This window comes from Dromaius novaehollandiae, chromosome 3, assembly GCF_036370855.1.
Source record: "Dromaius novaehollandiae isolate bDroNov1 chromosome 3, bDroNov1.hap1, whole genome shotgun sequence".
Taxonomy (NCBI): Eukaryota; Metazoa; Chordata; class Aves; order Casuariiformes; family Dromaiidae; genus Dromaius; species Dromaius novaehollandiae.
Window position 1 is genome coordinate 102,672,284 of NC_088100.1, and position 17,555 is coordinate 102,689,838.

The window sequence follows — 17,555 nt, forward strand, 5'->3', positions numbered from 1 at the left end:
ACGTTAGTGGTTTTGCTATATGCCTGACAAGAAAATGCTCAGAAAACACAGTGATAAAGGCAGAATGAAAGCCTACATAAACATGAACAAAACTAAAGTAATATACACATTTATACGGAGAGAGAGAGCTATCACTATTCTAGCATTACACAAAATAAAACAAGTTAGGTGTAAATACGTTATTAACAGCACTTTTAGAGCCACAAAGAATATCTTCCAAGGAGGAAGTCTGTCTTTAAACATCTTAGCTTAGGATGAATTAAGAGAGCCAGTTAAGAAGCACTCATGATTATTTAAGGTATTTAGGTTAGTGCTTCACTCACCTGAGGCTCCCATGCTTCCACGAAAAGCTGCTGACTGCTGGCTTTGAGATTTGAGAAAACTTTATTAAGGACAAACAACAACATGAACTACAGTGCTTCACAGTGTCATGTTTGGGCATCAAAACAACAGCTTTCGACAAGGGACTTATTAAAAAGTTAGACTTCCAAGTTAAAATTTGTTGCTTTCCAAGGCCCCTGTTCCAATCTCATCTAATGGTGCACACTCACGCATCCAAGCATGCTTAAAAGAGACAAACCAGAAAGAAGCCTTGGCGTTCTACATTAAATAGCTTTCTGAAGATTAGTCATAGCCTTGTAACTCAGAGTCTCATGATATAACTTACTCCAGGTTTTAGGGGGGGAAAATTCTCCGGAAAGCATGAGTTTCAGGGGAAATCAAAGCAGGAGTCTGGCCTGGGCAGCAGCATTAGAATCATAATCAAGGAAATAAAAGGGGCTTGATGGAACCCTAACAGCCATGAGTCAACGTATTTCAGGCTAGTCTGCCATCAGGAAAGGCAGAGATGCTCTACTAGAGCCCAATAAAAAGAGCAGTTTAATTTCCAAGGTCTAGCGAGCAGCTTGTTCCAAATCTGTTGTTTACTCTACTGGAATACAAAACAAAATCAAAATTATACCATTTGTCTGTTTCTCTAAATCACTTCAGATATCTACAGGCAATCGAAGCTTTTTAATACTAAACAAAGAATATTTGGACTGCAAAACAACCTTTACCAATTTATATCATGCTATTAAAGAAAGTATTTCTGAAATCTTTTCTAGTTCATTCTCTTCCTGCATTAAGTACAAGTTACAATATCTATACACCCAAGCAAAAGATAAAACAGGAAGCTTTCTAATACAATAACTAGACTGTTCTATGATAAATATGTGGGAACAAAGGAGCCAATGATCCAATAACAGTCAAATAGTGACCAACATTAGCTACCTTTACGCTACCCACTAAAAAGGTAATTGGCTTATCTTATTATTATTGCCTTGAAAGATTTCTTCCCACCCTAATCCTACTTGCTCACTCTTGTCTTGTCCTCCTGATCATGCAAATAGCTGATTCAGCACTTCTCAAAATTAAGAGACTAGAAACCTCTAGTGAAAGAGAGCTCAAGAAGTTCATAAATAGAAGCGTGTGCCATTGGTGTCAGATCTATTTTGGGGGGCTCCCACCCCCAAACACTCATTACAATTTTTATATCTCTCTCTCTCCCTCCACCTGTACCAGAAGATATCACACACTGAACTGTGCTGGATTTCAAAGCAACAGTTAATGCTTTGAGCGAGTTTGAACAGTTTGTGCTAGCAATCTCTGAATGGCTGAGAACAGTAATCCTTTTTTGCAAGCCGAGTTTTCCTCCAGATCAACTAACATTGACGCTTTTACGGTAAAATTAACAATATCCATTGTTCCACTGCCCACATATTCTTAGAGATCGTGCATGCGAGAGCCTCAGGCTGGAGCGTAGGTGTTGTCTTTGTTGCAGTCCAAGCTGGTGCCTCCAGCAGGCTTCAAGTGGTCTTCAAGGCATCCGTCAGGGTGTGCTTACAGGGAGCTGCCACTGACCACACCATCTCCTGCAGCTAAACACATTTAGTCTTTGATCCACAACTGTTTGTCCACACCATGCACACTCTTGTGACCCAACGCAGACCTATGGAAGGGGTCCTGCCTGGCTCTGTTACCTGCTAGCATCTCTTGAGGCATGGTAAGGGGAATTCAGAAAGGCTTCCTCATCTGCCTCCCTAGGCCTGTCTGAGGCCATGCCTAAAATGTCACCCCCTACAGACCTATAGGCACTTGTTCCAGTGGACCTGGTTTACCCACATGAGTGTCAAAACCTCTTCTCCCTCCTCCCCAGCTCTTGGGTCTGTCTCCTGAAAGGGTGCTCTGCCAACTCAGCATTATGAAAGGGCTCATAAAGCACGAGGTGTACGGGCTGTCCAAACTGGCACAGCTAGCCTAAGCCACCTTCACAGGCCGCTTAGAAGGTGTGGGGCACACCAGGAAAAAACACACACATACACAAACATTCAAGGGAGAACATGACCTGGCAGGCACACTCAGGCAGAGGGAAGGCAGCGTGCTGTGCTGAGACTGGTTGGGCACATTACAAGGTCACACATGGTTGTTAAGTGAGTCCAGATAGTCGGACACCACCATATTCAGCACTCATCCAGCAACTGTGGAAATGACATGTTTTTTCTCTAAGTTGGAAGGGCTGCAGGATACAAGTGCTATACCTCTTCTGGACCTTAAAGTAGCTCTGTCACTCCTGTTGACACAGGAGGAGCAGGATTACGTCACAATCGTGCACCATATGGATTACCATATGGGAATGCCCATTAGGAGGCACCCTGATGAGTGCTATAGTGCAGGCCCAGTGGGAGAGCTGGGCTCCATACCCTTGCCACACAGCCTCTAAAGAAGCAGGTTGCACAATCCTGATTCTAGGATGCTTTGTGAAAGCAGTAAGATGTGATGCAGTCTCTCCTCAGATTTCCTAGTAGGATCTGTGGTGGTGGGGCTGGACTTGTGTACTAGGGCAACCTTGGGTACTTGATCATCCACTGAGAAAGCATCTCAATACTGTAATGGCATTAGAAGGTGCTCCTGACTCCTCCATCCCCTTCTGGTGCCTGCTTTAATAACGTTCCTCAGGGGCCCAGAGTATGTGAATGGTAGGGGATTTTAGCCTTTTTGAGGATTAGGGGTTGATCATAACAAAGCACTAACGATGAAACCATATTAATCCCAGCCTATATTATTTTCTAGCCTTGGATCTGTCTCAGTGTAAGAGAAGAGGTCTTTTAGGCCCTTGGTGCTCTTGGACATTCCTAGTGCATTCCTAGCGTGTTAGCTATTCCTCACCAAGAGGAAAATAGGACCAGATCCAATGTCTTTATTGGGATACAACTTATTGATTCTGGAGTCAAAGGTCAAGGAAGCATCCTACTGAATAAGGGATTAGGTAGGCAGGAAATAAACTTACTCAGTTCTACTGATGTGCACAGACCAGTCACCAGGACCATGGGAAACTAAAAAACAACCGCCCTCCACCATCCCTTCAAGCCACACAACTATTTAATGTCTGAACAGTGATGCTTGTGCAGTAAAGTATGTTCCAGAAAGAGTATCTGCTTCTGAGTTTAGTCTTATTGTGAACTTGCTCAATGAGAACAAAGAAAATCATCAATAACTAAACACAGTCATGTGTTTGTCTGCTCTCTTCCACCAGAAAATGAAAAAATGTGAGAAAGCTAGTATATCCATACACAATATGTATCCAAAATAGTCAAGCATTTGTATACAAATAATGAGACTAGAAAATCTGTTGTACATTTCAGCGAGACTGTGACACCTAAACACACAAGAGCATTTACAATGTCCATTTCCTAAAAATAAATAATATTCATGATACAAGACCACCTGATAGAACAACAATTCAAACACGGTGATATGCTGCTATAATTTTAATGGTAGATGACCTTGATATTTCAGACTCCTTCAGTATTTCCAGGGACAGATATTCCTCTACTTGTCATAGATCCCTAAATCAAGTAGTCCTATCAAAATTTCCCTCACTCCCACCTACATTCACCTTCTCCTTGAGCCTGATACACTCACTCCTTCATCAGCACTTAGTGGAAGTTTCTTTGCTAAGTGCATGCAAATAGCTACTCCTTAAAACAGCACTGACTGCGAACAGCGCTATTGCGACTTCTGCTGGCAGGAAGGCATGCCAGATAGGCTGTGAAACAGTGTGATCAGAGGAGGTTCTTCATGGGCCCACTAGGGAAAACACTCGTGAAAAAGACAATTTCAGGTAGCCCTTCATGCCATTATTTTGTCCACCTGCCCTAGGAAAAGACTGATAGAGAATGAGCTGCCTCTGTCCCAGTCACTCAGTGCTCTGTCCCACAGACATGTGGATCAGACACTACCAGTTGCTCCATTGTCCAGTTTTTTATGCCCATCTCTACAGAGAGAGATCAACTGCTCCAAGCCTTTTCTCTCCTGCCTCTCTCTCTGCTCGATCCTCCCTTTGCCTTGATCAGCTACTGAGAGGATCTCTTTGCATATGCTGTCTCCAATAGGGCAGAGGGACAAGCTTGTGCCATAAAAGCCATTTTTCTAGTGTCTCTTAGCACAGTTGTCCTTGTTTTCACTCCCACTCAGTTGCTTTCTTTTAATATATTTAATATTTACTATTAAATACTTATTATTCATAGGATGACTTGTCTTTCAGACAGAGAGGTAGCAAACACAAAGGCCCTTTATGAGACTGTAACACAAGGTAAATTACATTAGAGTCTGCTCTTCCACAAGATATGGCATAATTCAACATACTACACTCCATGTTGCAGACCTGCAAAGTATGACACAGTATGTAGAGCATATGACCAAAAAATTTTGGTTCTATTCCTATCACTGAGGCAAAACGCTGAGGTATATCACTTTACAGTCGAGCAAATCACTGAATACTCTGCATTTGAGTTCCCTTCATATAAGGGCAAGAAGTCACTCAGTATTTTATCAAAAAATAAAGAAACAAAACCCGGCATGAGATCCTTGGATGAGAAGTGCTCCATTTGGATACCTTAAAATGCTCAGTAAGGAAATTCCAGCCAACATATAGTTAATGACAACATTATTAAAGATAATCTGGTAGGGTCATTATAACTCTAGCAGTATGTCTCCCAGCAGCTCTGTAGTGACCCTGATGGGGTTTGGAAGACCTTAGTGATTGGGAAAAAAGGTTGAAGCAAAACATATACAATATTTAATGATAAATTTCTGGAAACCCTATAAGAAAACCTCCCTGTATTTTCAAAATTGTATCTTCCTGTCACTAGCAAATATGCTAGAAATGCTAAAAGTAACAGAGTAATGAAAAATTTAGACAAAGTATTCTAAGTTTCTGAAATATATTACAACCCACAAGTTTTTCAAACTCCCTTCATGGTTGCATCTGTGTTACTGCAAGGTCTGGGGATGAATGATGAAAGTCATTTCTGAACTGTGCCTTGATCATCAAAAGCAAATTACGATTTTGAATGTTACTGACAAAGAACATCATAACATTTTTATACTAAAGGATAGCATTGCTCCCAAATGACATCCCAAATAAAAGCGTTTCATCATTATTTCTTCCATGTATTCCAATGAATTTGTCATTGGACTAAATGAGAATCTCGTCTTCTGGTAAATGTACAGGATAATCACGGAAAGCATGTAAGCCACTGAACCACCAGATACAAATTTTACTCCTATAAGACTTGCTGGTTGATTAATTTAAAAAAGTAGGCAAGGGAAATCGAATGCTAATAAGATATTTCTAGCTCAGTTCTAATAGTAAAGCCAATATCCATTTGTTAAGGCTAACATTATTTGTTTCCCTACTATTCTTTTGTATCTTAAGCCGAGCAAGGAATGCAGTGTCCTCATATTTCTGTTTCAGTCTAAACTATCTGATCAAGTATGTGATGAAAGTCAACAGCAATTCTGTGTTCTTTAATCAAGATAATAACTAGCCATAAAAACATTTTTCCTGCTACTACATAGTCACAGTGAAACCTTGAAGAACAATTAACAAACTGCTCATCCCCTTACTCAGAGGAAGACTGCAACATGCATCGCATCTGCAACAGTGCAAAGAATGTTGGAACTGACATCATGCTTTATCCAACATTTGTACAAAAAAAACAAGCCTCAATTTTGAAGATTAGAGAAAAAGATTTATCTATTCTAGTCTTTATAGAATGAAACAATAATAAAACAAAAGCTGGGTATACTGTTAGCTTTTTTTAAAAAGGTAATGGCCTCAGCTTTTTTGTTTTTTGTTTTTATATTTTACGAATAAAGGGAAACATTTCCAAAAAGGGAACTTAATTCTGCATTGTCACAGAAAAACAGTGCTTACAGCAATTTACAAAGTAAATCATCCAGTGCGTTACAAAATGATTTTGGCAGAAATTTTCTTGGAGCTTCTGATGTCAGCTGTGTAAATGAATCACAGAACAATTTTGTTGCATGGTATGTTTATTACAGAGAACACAGGAGAAACCGCCAAGGGTGAAGTTTATCAGGACGATGCAGGCACACCTTCTACAACATTATGATGAGGGCATACTATCTTCAGATGAATTGAAAGAAAAGACACAGTCAGGTCAGGCTGAAGCTGCATGTTTCCTGGGGACACACACAGGAGGGGACTTGCTGCTGTAGATGTTGTTTGCCAAAGTCACAAAGACTTGGAGTAATGCATGTGGTGAGCTTTTTCCTTTTTCTATTTGGAAAAGACCCCAGAAGATGGTGACAAAGAAGAAATATCTATTCATATGGGAACAAAAACACATAGTATTCAAGTCTGAAATAATATTTTTAATTGGATATCAGCTTTTCATATTCATAAGGCTGTACTAATTAAAAAATGGTTTAAGCAGATATGGCTCCTGATAAAAATCATTATGCAGTCTCATAGCTCCATTTGGAAAGAATAAAGAGATGAGGGATTTGGACCTCTGGTTAATTAAGATCACTTCATGTCCAACTACACAGTTGTTTGTTCACAGTGCTGTTCCTATTCCAAGTCCTATATGGACAGCATTTTGGGACGCAGAGTACACACAAAGTAGCCTACTACTGTATGCTACTGCTTCATTTCAGGGAGATACTATTGAACTCAGTATAAATGTAATTGTCACTATACAAGATATTGAAGTTCACACCCCATTTTGGAATGTGACAGGTGGAAAGAGAAAATGAATTGGAGCAAAAAGAAGCGATAGCAAGGGGGGAAAAATGACAGTGTTTTCAAGAGGGGCTGAGTGGAGGTCCCCACTCCCCATTCCCTAATTTAGAAATTCTAATTTAGAAAAATTGCTGTAAAAATGTTTAACGCATTCATTTGCAAAGGGTTCTCAAATTCTGTTTTGGAATGACAGGTATCATGTTTCAAACTGAAACATGTAATCCTAACAGGAATTTGAAGTGATACCACACTTCCTTTTTGAGGAAGTAACCATACACAGTTTGAGAAGATCGCCAGTTGGCTGGTGCAAAAATAGTACCAAATAAACGGGGGCTGATTCATTACCCTTATCTCACAAGATTTCAGTAAATTCAGGCACTGAGCCACAGCCCAATACTACACCTTCCTTACCACTTCACTTAGCTGTGGTCATAGCCACTAGCTGTGGTCATAGCAGGTGACTGGCAAAATGCCATATCAAGTTTTGTTTGCAATTGGTTCGTTCCCATGATGTTAAAACCTACTGGATTTTAAATGTAAAAACTTTCACAAGGCCACACCTAATAGTTACTCCACTTCATGTTCAGCAGTCAAACACTTCAATATCACACTGGAATGGGCAGCAGCCTGTAAAGCAGGTTTACATCAGACACCACATTACCCGTGTGACTCTCTTGCGGCAAACTAGAGAGCAGGGAATTTGGGATGCTCCTGGCTGCATTCCCCAGCCTGTGCACCAAGATACTTGTTTAAAGACAATTAGAAGGCTGATTCTCAGATATGGCTACAGGAAAAAGAGACAGCAACTAATCACGTAGGATATTTTGATGTAAACACTGCAGGTACCTCCCAGTGTTCATAATTCAAGCAGGAAAATTGCTCTGTTTCATGCAACAGTTTTAACAGCATTTCTGTCACATGTAAGGTGAGCTACTTTTTCTATGCCTGCCCTGGTGCATATCAAATGGTGTCCTCAGAGGGCCTATGGAGACCCTGCTTCAGCAGGGAAAGATGACAAGGACCTCCTCGGTCATGCTGTACAATAACTCACAGTTAAAGACACCAAAATTTAAGCAAGGAAAACAGAAGTCCAGTAGCTAGGCTTTGGTCTGCAGCAGGGATCACAAGGTCTCCATACCATATTAGTGCTAACCTCCAGAATTTCATTCCTTTTGTACAGAGGGCAGCTATTTCAGCTTCCACTGGAGAGCTGAACCAAGGACCAGTTCAACGACTTGGGTCATCAAGGTTTGTTTGTTCAAGGATGTAGGTTTGCCACTATAACTCAGCTGCTGTATTGCACAGCTACCTACATGTTCTCTCCTTCAAGGGTACCTTCAACAGATTGACTGTTTGGATTTCTGGTCCTGTGAATTAGACTTTCAGTGACCATACAGGAGACCGGAGGATCAAAACTGCTGTCTCAGGAAATCACACCCTTTTAGTAGCACAGTAAGAGTTTGTTCTAGAATCAGTTGCTTCCTTTACCACGTTCCCAGACCACCGAAATCAGAGGTCATCTTTAAAGTTGAAAAAAAGAATACAGAAGGATACAAGGTCACTGTTCTGACTCTGTTCAGTCAGTAGTGCTGCACACTGTATGAAGCAGCACAAATCCTTACCAGAGTGAAAGCAATCAGGAGATATAACCACCAGGGCACAAAGGTTACAAGGGCACTGACATGATCAGTGTGGTTATAATACATGACCAAACATGGCACATACAGGCAAAGGCATGAGTGGCAGTATTCATATGTTAGAAAAAGTGCACGATAAAACAGTGTTTGATAAAAGAGTCACTGTACCTCTGTGTGTGTGTGTGTGTGTGTGTGTGTGTGTGTGTGTGTGTGTGTGTGTGTGTGTGTGTGTGCGTGTGTGTATTTACATACACCTACACACACAGGGATGTCAGGAACCAATATTCACAAAAAAGAAAATGAAGAAAAAAGAGGAAATACATGGAGATCTTGAAACTCTGGCCACTCAGTCATAGTAAGTAACAGAAGATATACTTGAAGCTTTGAAGAAAGGGTAGAAGCCCTTCGATTTTCCCCAGAATATGCTCTCCATCTTTGCCACCATGATCCAAAATTGGATCAAGGGACCTCAGTACTCTTACCTGTAAGTAGATGGCTGCGCACCACATATACATACTGAAAACAGTAATGACAGAGCACACAGACAGAAGCTGCTGTTCAGTCTCCCTTGTGTATCTGCATGATGCTTCTCCAATTTCAGTGTGGGGCGGGGGGGAACAGCTTAAACTAAGGATGATCCTTCTTACTATAAAAATAGTGGCAAGCGTTATATTGTTTTCACAAGGAAGACAAGATTCCCAGATTACATACAAGGAGTTACACTATCTTTTGGATTATCGGCTTCTGTCACAGTTGATGGGCCAGCACTTGGAATTTCCCCATTTCCTGGGAAAATCATTTCCTATTTTAAAAAGGGTTAGGGAAGCTATTTTTGGAATCCTCATTCTCACTAAGTAGCCCTTATCTATATTATAATTATTTCTATGCTTTAGTCAATGTGGGTGGAGGGGAGGGATCAAAGTAATAGACTTTCTTCTGTTGGGATAAACAAGCTGGTGTGGGTGGTTGTGCATATTAACAAAAAAGAGTTTTCTCACATTTTTAACTTTTTATTACTCATCTGAAAATAACTTCCCAAAAACCAAATATGCCAATTTTTTTTAAAGATTAAAATATTCTGAGAATAAATTTTAATTCATCATCAACCATATTAACTGTATTTTTCATGTACTCAGAATAGGTTTGCCATATACAGAAAGATTTTATGAACACTACAGATTTTGAAAAGGTCAGACCGGTTGGTTTTTTTTTTTTTTTTCTTTAAGACAGTATTTTTTGGGTTGTTGAGAAAACTTTCAAAACAATTTAAGCAGGTCTACTCAAAGTGTGGCAAAACAGACAAAACCTTGATCCTATTACTCTGTTATTGAATGAAGTGCTTAACCTACATTTCAGCGGGTCCAGAACTTGTTCCATTTACCACATTTCCTCAAAATACTGACATATAATGGGAATGTCTTTTCAGTATTGACATACTTTTCCATACTTAGAAAATGTATTGGGAAATAGCAAAAATTCTGTCTTTATAAATCCAGTCTGTACAATTTTAATTCTTAATTCAATTATTAGAACACAAATGATCATAAGTACATATGGAGTAACACGGGAAAACCCATAAATCTATGATAATGCAGAATAGGAATGATCATTTTATTGACTATACTTTGAAGCAGTTAAGGTTTTAGTATCAGCTTCATAAAAAAGTCATATTCTTCCGTTTTAAGCTGAACTGTAATTCAGAATTCATCCTTATCAGCTCTTCCATTAATTTCTGTTATTAACAGTTATTAATAGTTAATAATCACCAGGTTACTTTTAGTTTAATGAAAACTTCAACAATTAAATACTGCTCTGAAGAAAAATACTTTTCTCTTTCTATGATATACTAAATTATTTCATGATAACAATTCTACAGGCATGATACAGCAACATTTAAATGTATGAAAAATTGCTTATTATGCATACTGGTGGAAGGCATCTCAAACACATGACGAATATGTCAAACCAGAATTCAGAAGGGATTATCTATTTAAAAACATTTTAAGGAAGCATTTCACTATTTACCTATGTAAATCAATTTAGGTCACAGCCACTGTTTGCATAAAAATGTATCATGCACAGACTACAAGCAACAGAATACACTCTTAGTTAATTACAGTATATGATGCTATTGCATGCATACATTCCCACTATTTAAAATATACCACTCATCTGCAGCCAGATCCTCCTTAATATAAGCATAGGACCCTAAGGCTCAAGACCATAGATATTTAAATAGAATAGAGAGAACCTTAGAGTAGAAAAGTTTGGGAAACTAAATTTTCAGATGATGTCTTTGAAAGCTAATGAAGTTACTCTGGGCCAAACACTTCCAGTCACTGTAAAAATATGGATGTTAAATGTTTACAGTCAGCCAAATCCTCTTGAAGTCTGGATATTAAGGCTTTATCTGAAGAGGTCCAACAAGCTGCAGGAGTGAAAAGGAAGATATCCACGGACACGGCCTGCTCAGAGCATGGGGTTTCAGTTCACTGATAGTCACATCACTTAAACTACACAGAGCAGATGTGCAAATCTAACAACACAGAACACGCCTCAGAGCACTTTCAGTCCAGGGTGCAAAGACTATTTGCACAAAAATCTATGAGCTAGATAAGAGTATCCATCAGAGACAGATAAAAGTTAAAATAACCTGTCCAAAGCCAGGGACAAGACAGCAGCAAGAATGCAAAACGAAATTTACTTATGAGGAAACAAATTAAATTTTGCTTAGATTGTCACAGAGAAACAGGGGCTATAAGAACATTCAGCTACTTGAAAATTTTTTAGGAAGTGGTATAGAAAAGAGGAGATTTGAGTACTTAAGTGTTTGTCCCCCCCCCCTTTTCTTTTTTTTAAAAAAAAAGAAAGGACAACTCTGCCTTCTGCCAAGCAAATAATGGCATAAGCCCTGAGCCACAGACCCATGCAGACATTTCAGTCATGTCCAGGGCCCTGGGTTTTCAGTGTTGTGAGCCTCAGGCCAGTCAAGAATCAGTGAAACACCTCCACTGTCTTCCCACAGGACCTGTGGCACTGTTTTCGGTCAGTACAAACTCACCAGAAAGAAGCAGACTGTCAATTGGACCAGTCTGAAATACAGCAACGAATGGGCCAATATTCTAAAATTAAATACTTTCACACTTCTCACTTACATTAAGAAAGCTTTGTCTAAATCTTCCAGCAATCCAGTCCTCTGTAACAGAAAGAATTCCAGGATACCATTCTGATCATGAGATCATGAAAAAAAAATTGGAAAACTTGTCAGGTGGAAAGGCAAAATCCAAAGTCTCTTTGAAAACACAACCTGCTGCCAAGTCCCTTGAGATTTAAAAATAAATAAATAAACAAATAAACAAACAAACAAATAAATCAAGCCTTGAAGCCTTCTTTGTTTTCTCCTACCAGCTCTAACTGGAGAGAGAACCTCTCTCAGATCAAGCATTTCAGTCAGAGCTGATAGGAGAAAACAACGGTGAAGCTAATGCTAAACAGGAAAGCACAATTATATTTTAAAATAGCTTTCAGAAAGAGATGGGGGCGAAGCCTTTCCACTCACACAATTGGAATGGCATGGAATAAGCACACCACTAAACGTACAAAACCAAACAGTCTTACACTGTCAGGGAGACAGACTATTCTGTTGCGATTACTGCACTTCCACAAAATGATCTTCTGACTGGGAGCTCTGGATTTAAATCACTAAATCATGCTTGCTTGCTTTCTAAAATGCAGAGTGTTGTTTCCGATTCTTTTCAGTCTTATAAAATTCCAAATAATGTACCTACATTCTACTGCATTCCTTTTTTTATTCCAGGATGCAAATTTTAACTGCTGGGAAAACTACTTGCCCCTTCTGTCATGATGCTCCAAAGCATTCAGAATCAGTTCTTTAATATCTATCCAGGCTAAAATGGCTTACTAGAGAAATCTCAGCTTAATAAATTATGCATAAGAGTTCTCGCTTTTATATAGCATGAGTGATCATCTGAGCTAGGGCATCATTTATGGCTGCAACGGAATGAACTGAGCAAATATACTGAGTTGCGCCACAGTGTAAGTAAATATTGGTCACAAAGCACATACACACGGAAAGAAGCATCTGCCAAAAGCAGAATGCTTGCAAATGCTGTCAAAGGCCCTTCACTTTCCTCCAGAAGGTGCCTTCACAAGAAAAAGAAAATGACAAGCAGATATCATGCAAGCTTCTCCTTTTTCTTAAAGCACTACTAACTAGGAGCATGAGGTCCAGGCTGGAAACCCAGAAGTGTTTTAATATTTGTTGGGGAAAAGAAAATCCTCCTGCCCTCCAAACCTCATCTGTAACACTTCCTTTCCTTCTAGCACACCCTCCATAAGGGTGAATTTGTCCCTGGATCACCCTACATACTCCCCCGTGTCCCTACTTTGGCTCCTGTGCAAGATTCCAAAAAAGGAGTAAAACGTTACATTGACCTGTTATATTCTTACACTAGGAAGCGCCCCCAGAAATCCTACATGGGCCTCCTGTCAGCTGCAAAACCTGCAAGGCTGACACGCAGCCACAGAGCGCACTTTCAGATTTCGAGGCGTTAGGGACGCAGAAGAAAAAGCTGATTCTGCCCCCACCCCGCCCTGCTTCCGGTGAGGTGAACATTGCAATGACTGGTGGCAGAAAGAGTTAAATAAAGGTCTCCTTTCCTTTGAGGAAAAATAAAAAGACTTCTAAGTCTGAACTCCAGCAAGAGGTAACTGGACATCTAATAACTTTGTGAGGGGCTGTAATTGCTTGAGAAACTGCTCAGGGAATCACCTGACAGGCGAGCGACAGTTTGAGAAGAGAGGATATTGCACCGGCGTTGGTGGAGAAAGCAAGTGAAAGGAAATTGGTTTCCCAGCACAGCCACTGAGGAGGCTGGCATGCCAGGGACAGGGCACTGGAAGGGACCTCCTCAGTCGTAAAGTCCTCAGAAATCACATCGCACAACCGCTGCCTTGCTCTAGGGAGGGCACAAGGAGGAACACACAGACGGAGGGTCCTGCACTCCCAGCTCAGCTCAAAGCACATTCCGGAGCAGTAAGAAAAGCAACACAGTAACAAGAAGGAGAGGCAGGAAAGGGAAGATGCCTGCTACTTTGCCTAAATCCAGCTCTCAAGTTAGCTAAGGTCAAGAGTGATTGGGTTTGGTACCTCACAGGGCCTGCACATTGGCTCACCTTGGTCCTGACCATTAGGGAACAGACCCAGACCCCAGGAAAGGCAGGGGACACCCATAAGCTCAGTCCCACTCACAGGCCCCAAAGGGGCTGGGCCAGGGAGTCCCACCCCAGGACAGGATCACCGCAGGAGACGCGCGCCCAGGAAATAAGTGAGCACGGTAAAGGAGAGAACCAGCGCTAGAGCTCTCTTAAGCTAAAGGAAACTTGGCTAAAAAGCACCTTGCACTATGCAGGAAGGCTCGTCACCTTGCACAAGCGAGGACATATGCGCCCTGGAGATGGGGACACCTCAGAGAAATAACTGAATCTTAAAATATACCTAAGAGATCCTCAGGGGGAAAAAAAAATCCAAAGCTGCTTTTCAATTTGCTTGGAATCTGCATGAATATATTTAGAATGAAGATACAGTATCTACCCTTCAACAAGCTGAACACTTACAGAGTCAGAGATGAAACTTGTTATTGAAACGAGAAGTGCAGTTCTGACATTTCTGTTCCAAAGGATATGCAATACACCACAAACACAACTCAGAAGGTACCAGTTCATCTGAATCCCACAAAACTGCATTTGCAGAAATAGACTGGGAGAAGTGTTAGAAGTGACAGGCTGGGGAGCTATTTCTATACGAGATTCACAGATTTTTAAACCAGATTAAATTCCAAACTCTAAAAAGTTGCTTTCTAATGTGCTTTATCTCCAGTCTCTACAGTATCATACCTTCTGTGTATTTCCAAAAGCATACATTCTTTTCATTATTTAAAATTTGCATTCTGATTGCAATCAGTCTTCTTTCAGTAAAATAAACAAGACTACAATCTGCTAACCTAGAACCAAACTCTCACTTCCATTACCAATCAACACCACTTTTCCACTGACTGCAACTCAGTTAAAATCCAATTATTTGAGTAACTTGATGGAAATTGCTATCATAGAATGTACTATTTATTTTAAATGTTTTATAACAGTTCACAAATTATGATACTGTTGTTAAAAAGTATTTTGTAACACAGGCTGGGGAAAGCTAGGCTGATGAACATGGAGAGAAAGAGTCTCACTTCTGGATTAGGCATTTGATTCTAAAATTGGAACTTTTGACTCAGAGCAGAACTGAAGTGATACAATTCTGCCAGCCTTACTGTGAGCTTTAAGGGAGTTGCTCTTTCCATGCCTCCAAGATGGTTATTTCTACTGATTAAAAAAAGAAAAAAGAAAAGAAAAAAGAAAAAAAGAAGAGAAAAAGAAAAAGTAGACTGATATATTCTTAGACCATGTTACCACATTACCCATAGTGTTGTTTTAAAATCTGCCAGAGTCAGTTACACTGATGGTTCACATGATCTCAATACCCTCGTCTTTCATTACTTTTATTTTTTACATTAGTTAACAGCAGGGGAATCTCTGGTTTTTAAACTTAGTTTTTACCAGCAAGTGTCAGTTAATCTTCTTGCAGCTGTGTCTTTTTCTGTTGTCCTGCAGTAAATCAATGTCATTTGATAAAATGTCCTATAGGAAAAACCTCAAGTAGAAATTTGCTTCTTAGTTTTCAGTTACATTGATTTGCTACCAGAGCTTTGGGTTTTTTTGACCAAAATGGGGATAATATATACTTACTCGACCAATACTGAAAAGCTAAGTTCATTGATATTCTATCATTTGCGGATAGAAAATATTATCATACTATTTTAATTTCAGTATGCCTACTACTATATGTAAAAGAAATCAATACTCTAGGCTTAAAGTCTATTTTTACAAACAAGACTTCAAAGATGGAAGGTTTCTATTTTTTTTCAGGTATAATTATCTAAGACTTACTTGGCACCTGGAAGTTACCACAGAGAACTGTTTTTAGGAACAACAACAACAAAATCTTCCAAAAATATTTCTTTAGCTAATCTCAAATATCGTTATATTAGGATGTTCTTTAAAACAACTATCACTGCCCCAAATTGTTTATTTGCAATGTGATGTTATTGTCTTCCACATAACATCATCAAATCATATTAACTGAATTATACTCACTACAGTGGTGGCTCACTGAAGATTACACAGAGAATTTAAAATAGGATAATACACTATGATGATTCACATTTGACATAATACCTTGGACTTGCACACAGGAAGAAATGTAAGGAGGCAAAAAAATCCAGGAGAAGAAAAAGGAAGCATTAATCAGATGAGCAAAGTAATCCCAAAATGTGATTGATAAGAAAAGAGCCAACTCCTGATAGAATCAGTCATGTTTGTATTACTTTCACACTGTGCTTGCAGTTGTTCACTTTCCCTTTCAGGCATTAGATTTCATGCCTTTCTTTCCACTTTCCTTGCAACCTCAGGCAACACCTCAACATCTTTTTACTTGCTTTACAAACTACAGCTGCAGCAAGTAGTGAATACTGTTCATCATAATTGCATGACAGTTTACAATATGTTGAAACCTGTCCACCTCACAGAGACGTAAAATACTGTTCCCATACACACAACCTGCTGCCTGAGGAAGTAGCATCGGAACATACGCTCATGGTCTTCTACCTTTACACGCAAGCAGCGGCTCTTAGGCAAGCTCTGAAAAAGCTTCTTACAAGAGGCTACAAAAAACACCAGGATTCAACTCTTTTCATACAAACAGACATTAAAAGTGATCATTTATATAGCATGTTAAAACCAAAGCTACTTACTCTTTTTCTCAAGTTGTAGGTCAAAATGAGATTCCTGGAGAAGGAATGTGAAAAGGCTGTATAGAATTCCAGCACTTTCTGCAAGGCATCTCTTTTAATCACATGAAGATCACAGTAAGTCAAAGCCCTTACATTAGCACAGGACTGGGCAAGGGTAGACTCCTTCCAGAAGACATCGCCAAAAACATCTCCTTTGCCTGGAAAAAAAAAAGTAGCATTGTTTTCAATAATGGTACAATTTCCACTAAAAATATAAAAGAACACACAACTTATTTACGAAGTCACAGTTCTACTTTATACAATCAGACAAAAAAATCAGCCTAGAAAAAAAAAGTCCGTGAAATATTCCATTCATATCCTTTTTCACTGTCTTTTTGTTAATTATGACAGCTCAGCAAAATTTTATAAGGGTAAATCCACAATCTAAAAAGCATGTCATATGACAATTATACATTTCCCTTTACACGTCAGCAAAGGTTTCTCTCTAAAAAATCAGGAAAGGAAGTTCTTGATTTATGTATCTCTTCTGATGCCTTTCAAAGAGATTAAGAGGAAACGTTATTTCCCTTTCTTGTAGCTGACATGCAAAGGATTTGTTTCTTATATCTACATTGCTGAGCTTTCCTAATCTGGCTAATAATTACCCACTATTCTGTCCATAAAATTATCTTGTATAATACATCAACGCAGTTACAGGCCGAAATAAAACACCACTATATATCAATATTATAACAAGTTTGGTCTAGTCTGCTAGATCGTCATCAGAACAGTCCATAGTATAAAAGCGCAGCTCTCACAACAGTGGTAGCTCTAATGGTTTTTAGCTGTTTTCTCAACAGAAAATCTTTAGCAGTTGCGTGCACACACACAATGCAATGGAAGCTTAAGATATCAATGTTGTACAACACAAGAAGAGTACAGGTTAGTTACCATCAAGATGGTACTAACAAAACA

The 17,555-nt window shown here is 39.4% G+C and overlaps 1 protein-coding gene across 1 annotated transcript in view; it reads right to left on the reverse strand.

Moving 5' to 3' along the window:
* KCNH1 (potassium voltage-gated channel subfamily H member 1) overlaps positions 1-17,555 on the reverse strand; it is a 190,421-nt gene that overhangs the window by 60,590 nt on the left and 112,276 nt on the right. Inside the window, exon 10 of the mRNA XM_064509627.1 lies at positions 16,602-16,798. Within this exon, the coding sequence (XP_064365697.1) occupies positions 16,602-16,798 (197 nt within the window). The remainder of the gene's footprint in view (positions 1-16,601; positions 16,799-17,555) is intronic.